The 20,105-nt window shown below is 39.3% G+C and overlaps 3 protein-coding genes across 5 annotated transcripts in view; 2 read left to right on the forward strand and 1 right to left on the reverse strand.

Annotated features, from left to right (window-relative positions):
- METTL25 (methyltransferase like 25) overlaps positions 1-12,162 on the reverse strand; it is a 104,364-nt gene extending 92,202 nt beyond the window's left edge. For both annotated transcript variants that reach the window (XM_061204648.1, XM_061204647.1), the window contains exon 1: positions 11,838-12,162. In XM_061204648.1, the coding sequence (XP_061060631.1) occupies positions 11,838-12,093 (256 nt within the window). In that variant the 5' untranslated portion in view covers positions 12,094-12,162. The remainder of the gene's footprint in view (positions 1-11,837) is intronic.
- On the forward strand, positions 8,649-9,586 carry LOC133100495 (LIM domain-binding protein 2-like). The gene is made up of 2 exons (XM_061204651.1): positions 8,649-9,177; positions 9,326-9,586. Exons 1-2 carry the CDS (start codon positions 8,668-8,670, stop codon positions 9,554-9,556), a joined length of 741 nt encoding a protein of 246 aa, XP_061060634.1. The 5' UTR covers positions 8,649-8,667; the 3' UTR covers positions 9,557-9,586.
- CCDC59 (coiled-coil domain containing 59) lies at positions 11,860-19,539 on the forward strand. Of its 2 annotated transcripts, XM_061204649.1 has the most exons (4): positions 11,861-12,431; positions 13,412-13,748; positions 14,852-14,951; positions 16,703-19,539. In XM_061204649.1, exons 1-4 carry the CDS (start codon positions 12,278-12,280, stop codon positions 16,862-16,864), a joined length of 753 nt encoding a protein of 250 aa, XP_061060632.1. In that variant the 5' UTR covers positions 11,861-12,277; the 3' UTR covers positions 16,865-19,539. The 2 variants fall into 2 exon arrangements, with proteins under 2 accessions (XP_061060633.1, XP_061060632.1); XM_061204650.1 differs by lacking the exon at positions 14,852-14,951 and having other exon boundaries at positions 11,860-12,431; positions 16,703-16,882.
- Positions 19,540-20,105: the final 566 nt, after the last annotated feature.

Below are 20,105 nucleotides of genomic sequence, written 5' to 3' on the forward strand. Positions count from 1 at the left end.
TTGTTTATTATTGAGGCAGGAAAAATAAAGGACTTTTTGTCCCAGGTAAACAGTAATTGTAAGTAAAATTAAATTACTAATAAGGGATTTTGAGAGAGTAAAATTAAGTCACACCTGTCTCTTAAAATTGTACTTTTTTCCATTGTACATTTTATTAACTTGAGTTTAATTTCATCTGCTATTCTTATTCTAAACTCCATTACTTACATTTCAACATTAACACAAAATAGATGTGAGTCTGTTCTCCTCAACTGAATTCAGTTATAATCATTTGCCAAGTAAAAGGAACTTGCAAGAGGAATCTGCACTAAATATACACTTTCTCTAGTTCCTACCGTGCCTCCAGCAGATCCTGCTCCGATCTTGCTCTTTACTTGTTTAATTTTTGTAAATGATGTGTATAATTCATAAAAACCAGATCAATTTTATTCTTTAGGGACCATTATTTAAGGTGACTGCAATAGAGAAAAAACAAATAAAATGCCCACCTAAACTTTACATTCGCCATTCTGATTTTAATGATCAAGAAAGAGGGAAGAATTCATTTTCAGTAATTGTTATTGGTATTGTCTAAAGATACCAGTCTAATACTCTGTGGCTATATCGGAAATGCAGTTCCCCTCACAAGGGAAGTTTCAGAACTTCATAAAGGTTAGTTAAAGAAATGTTTGAAAATATATATCATAATAAGGAACAAAAAGCGACAAGGAAAAAAAGAAGAATGAGTACAAGTGCTGGTCTAAAGCAAGATGAAGTCAAAGAGCTTTGTAATACTAATAATGCTTTCAACCAGCGGTTCTTATCCTGAGGTCTAAGAGCTAAAGAAGCTTATGAATCACGGAAAGCTATCTGTAAAGTTTTACATCTAAGTGTGAGCATATATGCCTCTTTTTAAGGAAGAGGTACGACAGTGTTCATCTGAATTAGCCTTTTAACAGGATTTGTGACCTAAGAGATTAAGAATCACTATCTTTTACTCTTCCTCACCTTTTACTTTACCCAGTGTTAATATTATAACAGACAATTCAACTAAGTATTTTTCCTCTGGCTTCTAGAGATCATTTAAAATATTTAAAACAACATAAAAATATTCTTTTATTCATTGGTAGATAGCTATTAATTCTTAATATAAATTTCATAGTTTTAAAATTAATCTAACTTTGAAAAGATAACACTTTTCTCTCCAGTATTTTTAGTACTAAACAGATCCTCTCTTATTGTTGATGGTCTAAGTTACTAGTCTGAGTTTTTTAGATAATGCCCATCTAACAAAAATAAATAATTTAAAGTACCAAGCAACATAAAATGAATATCTAAACAAATAGAAGACACATTTATTCTGATTGGCTAAATATAAGCATAATTTAAGTAGAATGAGGGAAAAAACTGCCATAGATAAGAGGAATCTTCATGAACTTTGTTTTACTAAACTTCTTAATAATTGAATGATATGGGGGAAATCAGAAGTTGGGGGGGTAACCATTAAAAACTAGAATATAAATTCAAGTTCTAAACGGCCCCATCTAAAAGGAACAATCGGAAAGCACTTTCTATATATCAAATAAATAAAATATGATGACAAATTATTCTGAGTTCCCAAAGATTTGCTTGCATTTTTGTCACCCTTACCCATAATTACAGCAGCAACCCAGGAACTGGGCTGACAGTTGCCACTATCTTTTTGTTGTGTGAAATTATTTCCACACTTGAAGTCTGCTAAAAAGACCCAGAAAAATATAAAAAGGGAAAATAGAGTTCAGGAAAATACATATGGAAAGTGAAAGGATAAAAGTTAAACACAACAGAGTAAAACAGACGACACTAATTATTTCTCTGTTGTTCTCACTTTCTATTTCCAACATGCTTTCTGGCTTCATGTGTTTCAAATTAAATGTGAGCACAATTTCAATGCACCATAATCACCACCATCACCACCAGCAAGAAAAAAATACTTAGAATGGCCAAGAAGCAATTTAATTTACTGAGATGCAATAAAAATACTTTAAGAGAAACCGCAACAAAATAATCTATCATAGGCAAAAACTTCCTGTGTTGTTCAATTAAAATGACAGTAAATTAATTATGCAGATGCTCACCAAAAGGAACCAATTCTAAACATTTATTCAGCACCCAATCCTGGTAAGGATCATGTAAGTGACGATAACAAGAAACAGGAGAAGTAGCATATGGCCTCAAGAAGCTGAAAGAAGAGAGTCAAGAGAGGCCCTGGAGGCTCTGGCAGAGTCTTAGAGCAGCCCTGGGCTTTGGCAAAGTCACAGAGGATGGCTTTGCAGGCACAGAAACCTGGATTTCCTGAGAGCTGAATAGGTTTTCCACAACTGATTCTAAGCAAAGTTTTAAGAAACGGACTTTAGAAACTTATTACTTTACATTGAGATAACCCATATCATTCATTTGATGAGACACTGTCTCCTATTTTAGAATTACAACTAGAACAAATAAAGCCAGATATTCTTAAAGAAAATTTTAATCAAGCTGGGTAGCTGTTTGAGTGGCCTGTGTAGTCATGATCTATTTTGGTTTCATAAAATATTTTGGCTATCCTAACTCAGAATCTCTTCTGTTTTGCCTTTTGGAAGATTTTTCTATACTTATGAAGACCAATTAACTCCTGAAGACCAAAAGATAATTCACTTGAGAATGTTACAGATTCATATATGTAGTCATTACTTCCTAAGGACACAGCCTAGTTCCCTTGAAGTGGGGAAAACAAAATCGTAATCCCTGAGATGAGATATAGGAGATTGTTTTATCAGTAAAGTATTTAGAAGCTATCACTACTGGCTTTTTTCTGCAGATGGTTAATCTCACCCATATATGTGATAAACTTTCAGAAATTTTAGCCTGAAATGATGCCTGCCTTGATTTTATCTCCAGATTCTCATGGTATCTTTCTGTAATTTTCAATTTACTGAATGAAGTACTGCATTTTCACACAGGAAAAGAATAGCAAATTAAGTTAAAAAACCTATGAGTTGGATCGAGTCATACAAAAACAATGATGACAAACATAATATGGACACAAATCACACCACAGCCATCTAGTTCAGTACCATATTTCCACGGGTACCTTCAATAACATTCTTTATAGATCTATGATTCACTTCATTCTTCAAGAATAATTTACTCATCTATATGCCAGAAACTGTTCAATGTGCTAAGCACACAAAACTGAAAAAGGCAAACACTGTACTTTTGCTTTTAGAGAGTTTATAATCTAGCTGCAGATAGGGACAAGCCAGTGGACAATGACACCAGGATGACAGGTGTTGATATGGGAGAGTATATGGGGTGTTATAGGAGCGCATACATTTCCAGAAGTTCTTGACAATTTATTTTTTCCAAGGAAAGAAAGATCTAATTACACCATCACCACCAACATCATCATTACCACAACCCTCATCTTTTATTAGCCACAACTTATTGAATCCATGCTATATTCCCAGTTCTATGTTTGGAGCCATATTACATCATTTTTCAGCTTTACTACAACTTTGTAAGATAGGTAATACACTTGTGAAAAAGGAAAAAAATAACAATCAGCTGTGACAGAGAGATAGCAGCTTATAGCTGGGGTGGAACTGGCGCTGGCACACGGACCACACTCTTCCCTACTAAATATGAAAGCATTTACGGTAGTACACCAATATCAGACCAAGTCTGTGACCATGCCAAGTCCACAACCATGACTGAGCACAGACAAAAACAAGAACATCGTGCAAACACAACGGATTCCATGAAAGGAGCCCCACAGAGAGGCTCACATGGTGAGACACTGAGGCCCTGTGCCAACAGGCAGCACCAACTACCCCCCTATGTGAGTGAGACATTGTGGAGGCGAGTTCCCCAACCTCAACCAACTTCAGCAACTGCAGCCCCACCAGCAAGTGGACTGTGAAACCGTGAGACCCTAAGCCAGGTCCATCCGTTCATCTGTTCCTGAATTCCTACCCCACAGAAACTGTGTGAGAGCGTGTTATCAGCAACAGGTCATGTGTAACATTAATATAACTGTCAATGAGTGTGTACTCTTCCAATGAAAACAATTATAAGGGAGGTCGTATAATTAATATTAATACTGTGTTTCCCTTTAATTCTTAGGCTGTTTTCTTCTATTTCTTTGAACATATTTATGATAGCCACTTAAATCCAACATCTGAGCCCAATCAGGATCAGCTCCTATTAACTCATTTTCTGCCCCCTTGGGTCACACTTTCTTTTAATTCTCCGGACACAGCTACTTAAATCCAGCGTCAGGGCTCACTTGGAATCAGTTTCCTGAGTATGAGTCATACTTTCCTGTTTCTTTGCACATCTAGTAGTTTTTGGTTGAAAAGCAGAATTGTGGATAATTTATTGTAGTGGATCTATTTTGTTTTTCTAAGGATTTTGTTGTTGTTATTCTACTAAGAAGTGAACTTGCTTGGACTCAGACTGAAATCTATCTCCCCCTCAGCGTGAAGCAGCTGGTGTCTCTGCTCAGTTGCTGATTTATTAGCCTGCCCACTGAGGGTATCCCTGAGCCTGTGTAGTTCAGCAGGCAGATAAAGATTTGGGTGGATTTGATAGTCAGATTGGGGGGCTCATCCTCTCTGTGGTTACATTTGTTTCCAACGCTCCCCAGCCTAAATTTCCAGTTGCTCTGCCAGCCCTGAATTCTGCCCATTGATACAGAAATTCAATCAGGCTTTTGATTTTTGCCACCCAAGCTGTGTACACAGCTTGGGGAATATACTCTGTCAAAGGTGCAGCAAGTCTGCACATCTTGCCAGGAGCTCTGTCTTTCAAGGGTTCACCATCCCCCTAGTTTCGTCAGTGTTTTTGCCGGATTCTCTTAGTCTCCCGTGCCCGCATGTGCACATGTGTGTGTGTGTTTGGGGGGGGGGGGCGGGTGTGTCTATACTTCATCCAGGGTTTTAGCCAGAGTTTATACTCACATCTTAGATCTCAGCCCTTCTGTGGCCCTCCTTCCAGAATGCGCTCCTTAAATTTCCATCTGCTCTCATCTCTGAACTCTGTCATGGCCATCTTGAGCTGGGAAGAATGTCGTTTTCCACTGCCAGATCTAGGGGGGTTTGGAGCACCCCCAGCAAGAAAGTCATGAATTCACAGTTCTTCCCAATCAGTAGCAGTTTTCCAACAGCAAACTCTGCTCGTATTTCTGTCCCCCTTTGGTCACCTTCCAGAACCTTCCAATAGTTTTTAATAATCCGGTCAGTGTTTGTCATTGTTACCTGCTGGAGGAACTGCCTGACCTCTTCAAGCAGCCATTACCTGAAGCCCACCCTGGACTATTTTAATAGCCTTATCCTGTCCTCCTGCTTCCACCCTCACCTCCTCCTCCCTCACCTTCTCCACAGAGAAGCCAGAGTCATCCCTCTGAGACATAAATCACACAGCATACCCCCTCATGAAGTCCTTGAAGAGCACTCCATTCCACTCAGAGTAAAAGCCAAGCCCTCAGTATGGTTTGCAAGTCCCACATGAAGTTGCCTCAGGCCGCCACTCAAACCTCATCTCTGATCAATCTCACCTGGATGGCTCTGCTGCGCTCCCAGCACGCCCAGCATGTTCCCACTCGGTGCCCGCTATTCACTTGGCCTGACACACTCTTCCCTCAGATAGACCATTTTTCACTTTCCCTTCCTGGAAAACGAGTGTGTGTATGTGTGTGTGTGTGCGCGCGGATACAGTTTTCTGGGTATCAACCTTCACTAAAACATAGGCTCCACATACGCAGGGATTTTATTGTGTTCAGTATCATAACAGTAGGGTCTAGAACAGGGCCTGGTAGGTAGAAGGCACTCAGTAAACATTAGTCAAGTGAATGCATGGGTTAAGTGCCGCACTTTGTTAGGCATTCCGCTTAACCCTTACCATGTATTTACTCGCATAACTTTCAGACTGCCCCGTCAAGTAGGTACTATAATTATCCCCATTTTATGGATGAGGAACTGAGGCACAAAGAGTTGTAGCCCAAGCTAACCAAACGAGTAAGTGGTGAGGCCAGGACTTGAACCAGGCAGTCTGCAAAGCCCACTGCATTAGTCTGCTCAAGATGCCATACAAAATGCCACCGACTGGGTGGCTTATACAACAGAAATCTGTCACAGTCTGGAAACTGGAAGTGCAAAATCAAAGTGCTGGCAGAGCTAGCTGGTTCCCGGTGAAGCCCCTCTCCTTGGCTTGCAGACAACTGCCTTCTCACTGGGTCCTCACATAGTTTTCCTCTGTGTGCACCCTTCTGGCGTTTCTTCCTCTTCTTATTGGATTAGGGCACCACCCTTTTGACCTCTTTTAACCTTAATTACCTCTTTAAAGACTATCTCCAAATATAGTCACATTGGGGGTTATGGCTTTGAATTATGAATTTGGGGGGGGGACACAATTCAAACCACAACACCCATAATTTATGCCCTTAAAATACAGTTATTTTCACCATCTTTCCTTTTTAATTGTGGAGAATTAAGATTGTTTTCTCTCTAGTTCTTTTTAGATGAACAGAGGAAAAGAAACTTTCAGGACTCTGACCAGGCCAGAATATGACCTGGCAAGAGAAATCTACTGAAATGGCTACACTGAGGATTTTCAGAAACAACTTGGTCTCATAAAATACCAAATGATTATGCCAAACATATGCTACTGTACTTTCACACACTGTGCATTAACTCAGTGCAGCTCTGGGAACTGTGTTTATTTGTAACTCCTCATATCAAGCTGGCAGAAAACCATACTTCTTGTGAGACCCTAATGGAAATCCATTTAGGTCTCCTTGCTGCTCCTTGATCACACCATGCCTGCTCCCACATCAGGGCCTCTGCGCTCCCTGTTCTCACTATCTGGAATGCTCTGCCTCCAGATAGCTTCATGACTCAATTTTCTCCTTATTTAGATTTTTTGTCCAGAGTTATTTCCATGAAGTTTTGCTAGGACAACCTATTTACAATTGCAAACATATCTTCCTCCTGCCCATCCCCTTATTTACTCCTCTCTTTGCTACTTGATTCTTCTCTGTGGCACTTTAAAAAAATTATTTCTATTCCCTCTAGAATGCAAGCAAGATGAAGATATGGATTTTTATTTGCTTTATTTACTACTATTTCCCTAGCTCCTGAAAAAGTACTGGCACACAGCAGACACTAAGTAAATGTTCCCTGAATGAATGAACAAACTTCCCCAAGGTCACAGAGCTGGTAGAATTGGAATCTGTACCCTGTCTGACTAAACAGTATAAATATTAAGTGCTAAATTATACTTATAGAGAAACTAACAATTCTTTAATAAGACACAAATCTGGTCAAAGAGCAAAAAATACTCTTCTCTGACACAAACAATAGACTTCATATAGTAATGGAGAAAATGTCCATATTTACATAATCTTTACATAAACAAAAATTAATATTCCTTACAAGCATACATTATAAAAAATTCATTATTTTTAATACTGGAGGTGGCAGACCATTTGTACAACTGAATATCTTGTATATAAAATTTGTCAGGGTCAGAGACATTTCAAAGGTGAATAATCTAGTCTAGATTCCATTATTGTTGAATTGACACAAAATTGGTTCTGTTTCCCAAAAGATGTATTTTATTCCTAGCTGAGAGAACAAATAAGTCGCATTATTCATTTATTTATTCGTCAAATATTTATCAACCACCTACTCTGACCAGGTACCATTCTAGGCACTAAAGATACAACAGTGAACAAAACAATTCTTACATTCTTGAAGGGGAAACAATAAAAACAAAACAAAAAATAAGAAATGTATCCATGTCATAAAAATATCAGTTTTGATAATAAATGCCCTTTGTAATTCAATCTTAAATAATCCAGAAAAACCTTTATCACAGTGGTAAAGACCTCAGACTCTGTGGAGTCAGATGACCCAGGCTTGCGTCTCCATTACAAGCTGTGCCCCTAGTAAATTACCTCCTCAACTGGCAATTTCACAAATGGGGAAAACAGAACCCATCTTGCCAGACTAATGTAAATATTAAAAGAGAAAATATGCAAACAAACAATACACTGCAGGGAAAATAGTAAATATCAATTAATCCTATTATTGTTATTATTAGGATAAGTAAACAATCTAATTCTTCCATTGTATGAAGCCTAGGCTAAACCCATATGAAAGTCTTGGGCTTCATATTTAATTAGTTTCTTTTACTCTTTTGGAAGCCAGAATGAGTCATTCATTAACTCATTCAACAAATAGTCACTGAGTATTTAATTATGCATGCTAGGTATTTTACTAGGTGCTGGAATACAGCAGGACAGACATGATCTTAAACTCTTTTGGAGTTTAAGTTGCCACGTTATCATAGGTATTAGGCATTATGAGAGTGGCGACCCAACACTGGAGCCTACCCAGCTCTTTGGTGGGGCTAATGGCGGACTCTGGGAGGGCTCACGCCCAGGAGTACTTCCCAGAACTTCTGCTGCCAGTGTCCCCGTCCGCAGGGTGAGCCACAGCCACCCCCCGCCTCTGCAGGAGACCCTCCACCACTAGCAGCTACCGGCAGGACCCTCATCCCCCGTTACTTTAGCACTGTGTCTGTAATACTGACCTGTATTACATTCTCAAACACTCGAAAGAATCCTACCACAGCTCATCCAACACGGTGGACTGAGGCCAGCGTGCAATGGTCACCCAGCACGGGAAGCCCATGTTTACCAAGGTGTGTACGGAAGGCAGACTGATCTGGGAGTTCACCTTTGATGATCTCATGAGAATAAAAACGTGGCACTTTACCATTAGACAATACAGAGAGTTAGTCCCAAGAAGCATTCTTGCCATGCATGCACAAGGTCCTCAGGTCCTGGATCAGCTGTCCAAAAACATCACCAGGACGGGGCTAACAGATTTCACCGTCAACTACCTCAGGTTGTGTGTAATACTGGAGCCAATGCAGGAACTGATGTCCAGACATAAAACTTACAACCTCAGTCCACCAGACTGCCTGAAGACCTGCTTGTTTCAGAAGTGGCAGCGGATGGTGGAGCCGCCAGAACCCACAAGGCAACCGACAACGAAACAGACAAAAAGAAAAAATTCCACCAGCAGCACCTCCAGCAGCGGCACTGGGAACACTGCCAACAGCACGGGCGGCAAGAAGAAGACGCCAGCTGCCAACCTGAGTCTGTCCAGTCAGGTACCTGGGCTAGGAGCGATCCTGAACTGCAGCCTCAACCCTGGGAGGGATGGAGACCTGTGTCATTCAACAGCAGTGACCCCTTCTGGCCAATTTAAGGAGAAGCCTTGAGGGGCCCTGAAGGAGTCACTTCCAGTCCTCCTCAGAGGATGTGATGGTGGTAGGAGAGCCAGCTCTGATGGGAGGTGAGTTTGGGGACGAGGACGAAAGGCTAATCACTAGATTAGAAAACACGCAGTATGATGCAGCCCACGGCATGGACGACGAGGAAGACTTCACCAGTTCACCCGCCCTGGGGAACTGCAGCCCATGGAACAGTAAACCTCCCACCACTCAAGAGACCAAATCAGAAAACCCCCCACCCCAAGCTTCCCAGTAAGATTGACCAGCTCCAGAATCCACTGTCAATAGCCCCTGTGAGTTACAATCACTATTTCAGATCCTTACTCACAGCAGAGAAAGGAAGAGACATTAAAACTTTTCCATGCAAATACCTATTTCTAAACCACAGGGATCTGAGTTTCTTTCTTTTTTTTAATTGAGAGGATCGTTCCAAATAAACTCCCATGACCCCTCCCTGGAGGCCTTCACAGGTAACACAGATACTGGCAGTGATCGTAATTAAAATAAGAGCAAAAGCTAGGCTTCTCCTGGCTCTGTTTTAACCACATTTGTTAATTTCATTCCCCCCGTCCCTCCCCCCCCAACCATCCAACAAACGCCATATTGTCAATAAACCCTCAGTGCTCAGGATCTCATTCCATGCCGAACCAACTACAGATAGACTTTTTAATATCGTAAAATATTTTCTGCTTTTTGACTTGCATCTGAGAGTTACTTGTTTCAGTAAAAAAAGAAAAGGAAAAAAATCCACTTTTGGTAAGTAATTTAAATGTACCTTTATTTTTTTTTCCCCTTCACCTTTTCTTTCATTGGGTAACAGCTAAGAGGGCCCAGCAGGGTAATTTATGGCCGAGCTAATGTCAATTGGTCCTCGATCCTGAGTTGGTTCAATTGAGCCCGAGTGCTGAAACAAGAAATGTCTTTTTGTCATCAAAGACACCAAGGCAGATTTTTATGTAAAGAATGGCACTTGGCCCCTTGAGAATGTAGGCGTTTGTAAAATTTGTTGATCCAAGTATTTTCAAGCCATGTAATCCATTAATTTTGTGGGCAGTTTAATAAATCTGAAACTCTTTTGTGTTTTTTTTGTTGTATCTGAGTTGACTGTTGTTTCTTTTCATAGTATATTATCTGTATAATATTTTGTAAAGCCCTAACCTGGTTCTTTTATGGGGACTTTTCTTTGGGAGCAATTCCAGTGTATTTATGTGAAACTTTATAAAAAAACTAATTTTCCATTTGCATATTAATGCGTTTCTCTATACGTGTAAAGACACAGTGGCTCCGTGTATTATACAACAGCTGTATGTTATGTATGCTTTACTGTAAAGTGTGCCAATAATAAACTGTGTTAACGACCAAAAAAAAGAAGTGCCTAACTTTCCAACAATAAACAGTGACTTTAAAGAAACCATTATTTACCAAGATTTATCATAGGAAGGCCCGCTAGTGGTGCTTTGCCTTCAGAGAATGCTCAAGTGAATAAAGTTCACTAGCAAGGGCAAGGTTGGGACCGCCTGGAAACAAAGTAGAAGAAATTCCAGGATCCTGCTGGTGTCTTCTCATCATACTACTTCCAAAATGTACTTGCCTTAGTAGAATCTAAGTTTCAGTAGTAGATATTTTATAAACAGTTTTCAAAAGAGATAGCAAATATTCCCGGTCTTCACTACTACCATCCCAGCCCACAATCGTCTCATCTCTTCCTTGTATTACTGAAATGGCCTTCTAACTGGCCTCTCAGATTTGCCCTACTAGTCTGTTCTTCAAATAACTATCACAGTTATCTTTTCAAATGTAAAGTATATTAAGGCACTATATTGACTAAATGGCCCAAAGCCTTCTCACCCTACTTCAAACCCAGTATCCTTCCGAGGCCCAGAGGGCCCCGCGCGATCCGGCTCTGTCTACTTCCCTGGTCGCACCTGCCACTGCCCGGCACCTGGCTTTAGCCACTCAGGCATCTGAACCTCAACCCGCCCTGCTCTTTCCTGCCCAGGGCCTCCGCGATTCCGTGGGCTTGAAATCCCTTCCTGCGGCTCACTGCAAGCCGGCGCCTTCTCATGCTCATGACCAACCAGGTGAAAGCAGCCTCCTCACACAGTCGCTATCACAGTTGACTAGTTTTATTTTCTTCTTGGCCATAATCACCATTTGAAATGATCTTGATTATTAGGTGTTGATTTACCTTCTGCTGTGCTCCACGTGCAATCTATAAGCACTGTTCCCCTCCAGTTAAGAAAATGACTGTTGAATTACTAAATGAAGAAAGGTCCTAGCAATGTTTCTTGCTCTCTTTAAACTGTGGAAATACACAAGCACCCATGGAAGACAGGGGATTCGGGAGGAGCGTCCCGCCGCACGCCGCCAGGAAACGGAGAAGGGACTCCGCGCCCTACCAGGCAGCGCATACCAGCCCCGCCAGTGCCAGCCCCGCCGCGTACCTGTTTCCGCTCGACTTCCGCTACGGGACACCACCCTTCACTGGGCGGGACGTCTCTCCGCCTTCCTGAACGCCCCGCCCACCCGCCACTCACCTGATCCACGCTCGGCTTCCACCTGGAGGCGCGCCTCCGAGGGCTGGGCCTCCGCCTCCGCCGCCGCTCTCAGCGCCGCCAGCACCGTCTCCGGGGGCAAGTCGACCACTTGCTCCCACACGGACTCCGTGTAGAAGTCCACCGTATGTGCACTGGAAATGGACAGGGCTTCCGTCAGGAACCGCAGCAGCCCCTGCAACTTGGCACGCAACGTGGACAGGTCCTGGGTCACCGGGAGCGGCCCAGAAGCCGCCATGACGCCCACCCTCCCGGGCTGTAGGTGGCGCAAACGTGGCCGCAAGGCAAGGGCTCAGTGGAAAGTATAGGCCGGATAAGTAGAATTCCGATCTGGACTGTGGGTGGGCGGCTGATTGCTTCTGCCTGATGACGTATATTTTACCGCGCCAGTTGTGTTTTTCTGGCGCCGCGGTTGGTGTGCCATGGCGCCGGTAAGGCATGCAGCGAGGGGGCAGACAGGGAGCTTTGGGACGCGTGGCGAAGGAGTTTCACTGGTCGGATTCAGAAATAAGAATATGAAACGGAGGACGTGGCGACCTAATCATCCGCAAGCCTTCGCGGGGAGCGTTCGCGAGGGTATGTATGTAAGAAGGCAGCCTTTTACAAGTCCTCGGGCCTGCGAAATCTTAGGATACGCGATCCGCCCAAGCTGGGAAGGGTTTAGGAACCAGACCGAGCCGTACTTGGGGCAGAGAAATCTATTCTTAAATCTGCTGAAGCCGTGGGCTTCTCAGAGTTCTGGATGGGAAGGCGAGGCAGTGTTGCTCTAAATCTTTCAACATTTTCCTCGACTTAATCCCATTTTTTAATGGGAACTCTTTTCCTGTACATTTTTCCCGTGAAACCGTAAGCAGAGAGAATCTATGAGTCCATTTGTGCATGTACTACGGTAAAGGATAGAAGGCGGGGCCGGAAATGTACTGCCCCACCCTCTTGCTGATTACAAATACCCCAGAGCCCTCCAGTCTTCTCTTATTGTGTTTATTTGCTTCGTTTTAGTTTGTGTTTTTCATTTTGTCTTGCTGTTTGTAAGTACTTTTAAAACGTATTTGGAATGTATAAATCTTAAATAAGTAGTTTTCTGATAATTGCTGTTGAGAAAGTCATACACCGTCTTTCCTCGTTTGCGTTGAATTACTTTAGAAAATCAGTCGTAGAGTATTTTCTCTAACGTAAGGTAATAGATGTGAGGGTTTTTTCGCGGAGGTATTTAGTGAAGACCTAGGTTAAGTGTTTTAGATGAATTAAGAAATCTGTTTGATTTGTGAGTACAATAAGTTGGAGTTGTGCAACACTCTAGTCTTTTTTCCTTCTTTGAGATTCTTTAGTTCTGCATAATTACTGTTAGCCTGGTCTTTTTGCGAAGGACCAGTATACCGTTCATTCCATTAGCTTAAACTTGTTTTCTTGAAATAACGTTTTAAAGCAAAACATAATGTAATTCTAGCATCTAAACGTGATGATGTAAAACGTTTTTAATTTTAATTTAGCAACTACATTTTTCATGCAAATTATTTTCTCAGAAAGTAATTCATGACTGATACATTCTTCAACAGGACAAGGCTTTGCATTTCGAAGAAAACTAAAAATTCAGCAAAATTACAAGAAATTGATATGGAGGGAAAAGAAGGCTCAAACCTCACGGGAATCCCAGTTCACAGATCGGTACCCTGATCATCTGAAACATCTCTATTTAGCTGAAGAGGAAAGACTCAGGAAGCAGCTTAGAAAAGCTGACCAGTCTTTGTTAGAACAAGTTGACCAGCCTCTGTCAGAAGAACAAGTTGATCAGCCTTTGCCAGAAGAGCAGTGTAGCATTGACCAGGCTTTCTCTGAAGAACACTGTAGCATTGAGCAGCCTCATGCAGAAGAACAGTGTAGCATAAGAATAAAGTATGTATTACCATCTTTTGAAATTCTTCATTGTAGATGTAAGTAGGGTTTTAGGAAAGAGATTACAGAACAATTTCTGTAGTAATTGGGATTTTTCTTAAGGGATATTAGAAGTCACAGGTAATTATGTGAAAATATTTTCATGGAGGCTTTCATGTTAGCTTAAATGACTATAAATTAAGTCAGGTAGGCTTAATAGAAGAAGTAAAGGAATGGGAATTAAGAGACCTGGGTTTTAGATTTCAGCCTCTCAAGTACATTTAACTTACTTGGACCATGGTTAACTCCTGTTATTAATGTATGTTTTTTAAAAAAATCTAATTTTTGAGAGGTATTGTAGTGTAGTGCTTAACATCGTGGACTTTGGAGCTGGCTTTAATATGTTGGTGCCCAATGTCCTCTTCTCTAAAATGCAAATAATAATAGTAAGTATGTAATTTATAGCTGCCATGTTGTACAACCCCCAGAATGGATTATTTACAGACTATGGTATCTTAGACCTATCTCAGATGTTGTGAAGATTAAATGAGTTCATTTATATAGGTATTTAAAAAGGCATGTTATACATGGGAAGTGCTACATGAGTGTTAACTGCTACTACTACTGTTATTATTAACCTGGATTTTTTTTTCCCAGAAGACATAGACTTGGTTGCAATTAAAAAAAAAAAAAAAAATGAAACGGAATAGAGACAAGTTGGTCAAAGAACTTTGGGATTAAAGTTCATGTACACCCACAAGGTCCTTCATAACGTCCTTCAAATTAATGCCTTTTTCAGTCTGTCATTTCTACCATTCATATGCTGGTTTCCTGTTTTTAAACATTTTCAGAGCTTTCTGTATTTTCCCTGGTTGAAATATTTCTCCAAGACTTTCCATTTACTATTTTCTATATCTTGAAAGCTGTAACAAAATTTCTAATATGTTATTTGGACATTTTACTAATAAAATTAATGTCCTCTTTCTTTCAAATTCTCTTCACCCCCACCCCTTAAGTTGCATTAGTGAGATTTGACTATACAAGTACTATTTGACATAATTGTGTCATAATTTTGGTTATATTATTTTTAATACTTGTGATTTGTTTTCATTTATCTTGCAAAGTTCCATTACTATTCCAAAGAAAAATAAAAAGAAAACATCAAATCAAAAAGCACAGGAAGAGTATGAGCAGATACAAGCTAAGCGTGCTGCTAAGAGACAAGTAAGATCTACTTTTAAAATATTTAGATTCCTGTTTCTTCATCCTAAGTGTATATGTAAGCTTTTCTTCTTAATATGGGGCACATAGTATGCCCTCTGTAAATATTTGCTAAGTAAATGAATAATCTGAGAAGAGCTGGAGAATTTCAACATTCAGATTCCTTGATTGTTTATATTACCCTTGAGAGGTGATAGTAGTAGTCAAGAATAGGATTTTAAAGGTACTGCTCGTAGGTTAATAATATGAGCATCTGGGACAGTGTTTCTCAAGAGTAAGGTCCAGATAGTTGCATTTTTTTTAACAAGTGCCTCAAGAGATTATGCATAATAAAATTTGAGAACTACTAATTTTAAAAAAAGTAGATGATTTTCATAAATTTACATTAAAGAGTTGGTCTTGCTTATTAAAAGCCTTACTAGATTAACTTAGCAGAAACTTACCACACTTTGTTATCATTCAGAAACCCAAAATTATAACAGCCTTTTTCAAATGAGCAGAACAAAAGTATCCACAGCTTCAACAAAATTATTTTATTTGTGGTTAATTCTTGTTTCTTATATTGAAGCTATATTAATCTATCACTTTAAAAAGGAGAGCACATCAATCAAAAATACCCCAAAGATGGCGCTGACATATAATTTATTTTATGTCTTAGCTTTACAAATTGTGTAATTAAGAAATCTGGAAGTTTAACATCTAAAATTCGTATGATTATTCTTAAACTGATGGCAGACTAGGGTAAAGCAGAAACATTTCTCCATGGAAAAACTGGACCTTTGTTTCATAGTTTAAGATTATGCATTTTTTTAACCAACCTTCTGACACCTGCCACCTTTGGAAATAGTATACCAGATGAAATATGGACCATTATACTGTAAAACATTTACTATTTCAAAAAAACTTCCTTTATGTATATATAAATGTTACATCTTTGTAATCGTGAAAATTGAGTATCAGCCCCTTATCTGTAAGGTGAAGATAGATCCTAGCATAAAAAGTTTTAAAAGAATGGAATATGCTGTGACATATATGAAAGCACTTTGTTAATTATGTCACCATACAGATGTAAGGCTGTGTCATTTGGGGGCTATATGCGTTACAGGGGAAACTGAAAAACAGTTTACATATTGCATTATTTAAGAATTTTTAACTTTTATATTTAAGAATATTGTATTTCAAGTAGTGATTTTCAGGTCTATATAACTTCAAATTATTTTTCTTTAAACTCCAATGAATTTGAGTCTTTATCTTAGCAAATCAAATGAGCATGATAATTCTTAAATAATCAAAACCATAATATCTAGCACAATATTTTACATATATATAGTTTGTAGTCAATAAATGCTTCTTGAATTAAATCTGGATCAGATGGCAAATTTAAAAGAATACCAGATATTCTGGAAATGATTTGTGTTACATGGACTAGATAACCTCTGACGTCACTTCTGACTCTTCAGTGGATCTAATTAAATGTGAAACCATTAAATAAATGTGCCTCCTTTCTTCTGTGCTTTAATTTTATTTGTATACAAATAATTAAAATTGTTTAATAACTTTACATTATTCTATGGCATACCATGTATCATAGTGGCAAAGAGGGTACACTGCTGCACTTACGAGTAACACTTCACATTTTGCAAAATATAAGACAAACCTGAAGTGTTTGCAATGGTGATAGCTATTTCAACAAAATTATTGAACAGTATCTATTGTTTGTTACTAATGAAAATTATATATGTTAATAATTTCAGGAATTTGAGAGGCGAAAACAAGAGAGAGAAGAAGCTCAAAGGCTCTACAAAAAGAAGAAAATGGAAGTGTTCAAAATATTGAGCAAAAAGACTAAAAAGGGGCAACCAAACTTGAATTTACAAATGGAGTATCTTCTAAAAAAAATACAAGAAAAAAATTAGGTCAGACATGTTGCCTGATTAATCAAGTGTTAAAATATCTGCTGGCTATTGAGTTCTCTTGTATATGTACTGTCCCTCCTAACAGTTAACTAAATTTGTCAACACAGACTGGATTGCTAAGCTATACTAAATATAAAATGTCCAAATATTTTTGTTTTTCTAAAAGAAAATTTTCTATATATGCTCTGCATTGTATATGATTTGTTTCTTATTTATTTGCTACTGAAGGAAGGTTGGCCTTAAAAACTGAAAGAGGGAACTTCCCTGGCAGTCCAGTGGTTAAAACTCCATGCTTCTACTGCAGGGGCCGCAGGTTGCATCCATGGTCGGGGAACTAAGATCCCGAATGCTGCTTGGTATGGCCAAAAAAATAAAAGGAACTGAAAGAACCTGCTATTTGAGCAACAGGTTCAAGCATGTAATAACTTTTATACCATATGAAATTCAGATGAAATAAAGTGTTTTGAAAATAAGGAAGCAGAGCTTTCAACAAATCATTTCAATCAAATGTTTAAATTTAGCTATCAACTATTACGGTTTTGAAATTCCATAGTAATGGAATGGTGAAGGAGGCAGAGACTCCCCTTCGACTTTTTAATTTATTTTAAATTAAGTACATTTTATAGGGGGATGGTCTTTCCAGAAACCTGCAAGCAGGTTTCTACCTTCGGCCCCCACCATATTATAGTGAGGTCTTTATAAAGCAGAGTTTGATATTTATAATCTTTTCCTTAAGTGGATGTACATAGCTTGCTAGTGTAATATTTTTTGAATGATGATGGTAACCCAGCAGTGTCACAGCAGGAATTAAGCTTTCCAGATCCTGTGGGACCCTAGCATGTAAGAACATTGTTACTGGACCTTACCAGTGTTGTCTCTGTTGGTAGGTTTGTGAGCGAAGGGAAAGTACTAGAATACTGCTTCTCCTGCCTCCTTGCAATCACTGCAAAATGAGAAAGGCTTGGTTATCATCATTAAAACAAAAGAACTGCAATAATATTTGTAAAACATTGCATAGTAAAGTGCAATCCTTTATAAGTGGTAACAGATGCAGCCCAATATTGCGTTACGGTTTTGGTAAGTCCTCCCACTCTACTGAGCATTCTGCATTTAAAAAGTACAAGGAGGGAGACGCAAGAGGGAGGAGATATGGGGATATATGTGTATGTATAGCTGATTCACTTTGTTATAAAGCAGAAACACACCATTGTAAAGCAATTATACTCCAATAAAGATGTTAAAATAAATAAGTAAATAAATAAATCATGCCAGTCATAAAATGCAGTGTAAAAGAGCAAATTCTGAATATAAAGAGATTTTGATTATACTAGATAGGAAAGATCAGGACCACAAATGACACCTTGTGGTTGGGACTGCACCACAGCAAGTCTATACCTTGCAAGATAGTATCAGTGTTGGAAATGCCAGAGACAAGATACAGTGTGCCATGCTAAATGCATGGTGATAAATCTATCTTCTTGCTGAAAAATTTCTTCCAGTTTATTTGAAGTGTGCAGGGCATGGACCCCTGACAATTGGCATAAACTGGTTGGCATTTTGATGAGGCTGAAGCCATCCCCAGTTAGTTATCCTCCTTCCTACAGACCCACGAGTTTCTACTGTAGAGTTTGTACTATGAATTGTCTTTGACAATAACAACTACTGGGTTCTGGGAACATAATTTTGTCCAGGATAACTGCTGTGTAAATCTGGTGAGTGTGAGGCAAGTGTTATAATTACTTTGGATGTGCTATTCTTTGGACCTTTTAAAAATTGAGACACACCATAGACTTGATGTTGAATTAATATTAACTTTTGAGGAGCTGAATGAGCTACATCCATTTCCAAGGAAAACACACAGGCTGCAGCTGCTGTAGGAATCCATCTAGGCATTAACATTTCTGGCTGTGAGTGAACAACATAAATAAGAAACTGGAAGGGACTTTAATTTAGTTGGACTTTTGCCTTATAAGGGCAAGAGAATTGGATTTTGGGTTTTGAGTTTTTTGCCTTTAGACATTAACTTGAAAGGTAATTTAATATATGGACTTTATTTTTTCCCTAGGAGTTTGAAAGGGAAATATTTATACTAAAATGTGGGACATCTGCATTTTACTGGCAGTTTAACACTGGGCTCTCTTTAAGTATTTGGATAATTGCCATTGAGAACACTTGATGGAGTCACCCATGGAGCTGAGAGCCTTACATCAGAGATGCACACTTCATGGGCCTAGTGACCCTGGGTTTCACAAATAGATATATTGAGGTATAATCAATTGAACATATTTAAATGTATAATTTGGTGAGTTTGGGCACATGTATACACTCATGAAACCAACACCACAATCACAAATCCATCACCATTATCTCCAAAAGTTTCTTCATAGCCCTTTGTCATCAATCCTATCAGGGGCTCCCCAGATGGGTCCCTAGCAGCCACTGATCTGCTTTCTGTTACTATAGATAATTTGCATTTTCAAAAATGTTATAAAATTGGAATTATCTACTGGGTACTCTTTTCTGTCTGGCTTCTTTCAGTCAGACAAATTTTGAGATTCATCCGTGTTGTTGCATTTATCAATAGTTCCTTTTTACTGCTAAGTACTCTATGGTATGGATGCATCAGCATTTGTTTATCCATTTGCCTGTTGATTGACATTTGGGTTGTTTCTAGTTTGGGGCTCCCACAAATAAAGCTACTATGAACATTGTGTATAGGTCTTTGTGTGGACATATGCTTTCATTTCTCTTGGGTAAATGCCTAGGAGGGAAATGGTTCAGTCACATGGTAGGTATAAAACATTCTAGGAAATGTGACATCTCTAAAGAGATTAAGGCACTGGAAAAGTGGCTACCTGCTGAAACAGACGGGAGCTTGTGAAGTCAAATTAGGGCCCCAACAATGACAAGATATAGCATTGTCTGCGTTATATCTATTTGTATGCAGGCCTTTCAATGCAGATGCTTCATTTTCTGTTTTAAATCTCACCACTTACCTCAACCTGTTCCTTGGAGTACTAATAAAATAACTGGGGAGGTTGTCTCCAAAAGACATTGAAATCTATGATCTTACTAGTCTTGCAACTTTTACTCATTTCCATTGTGTGCCTCTGCTCCAGCAAGCTTAATTGAGACTTGCTCTGTAACAGCATCATCAAATTAAAGGTTTGCCAGGTGGCACCACATCAGAACAACCCAAATTATAGCAGTTCATTCACATGTACCGTCCTCTCCGGTGCAA

This window comes from Eubalaena glacialis, chromosome 11, assembly GCF_028564815.1.
Source record: "Eubalaena glacialis isolate mEubGla1 chromosome 11, mEubGla1.1.hap2.+ XY, whole genome shotgun sequence".
Taxonomy (NCBI): Eukaryota; Metazoa; Chordata; class Mammalia; order Artiodactyla; family Balaenidae; genus Eubalaena; species Eubalaena glacialis.

Coding starts and splice junctions, on each gene's coding strand:
- LOC133100495 (XM_061204651.1), top strand. CDS start 8,668: ATGGTCACCCAGCACGGGAAGCCCATGTTTACCAAGGTGTGTACGGAA. Junction 9,178..9,325: donor ACCTGAGTCTGTCCAGTCAG/GTACCTGGGCTA, acceptor TCCTCCTCAGAG/GATGTGATGGTGGTAGGAGA.
- CCDC59 (XM_061204649.1), top strand. CDS start 12,278: ATGGCGCCGGTAAGGCATGCAGCGAGGGGGCAGACAGGGAGCTTTGGG. Junction 12,432..13,411: donor CGCGGGGAGCGTTCGCGAGG/GTATGTATGTAA, acceptor ATTCTTCAACAG/GACAAGGCTTTGCATTTCGA. Junction 13,749..14,851: donor CAGTGTAGCATAAGAATAAA/GTATGTATTACC, acceptor TATCTTGCAAAG/TTCCATTACTATTCCAAAGA.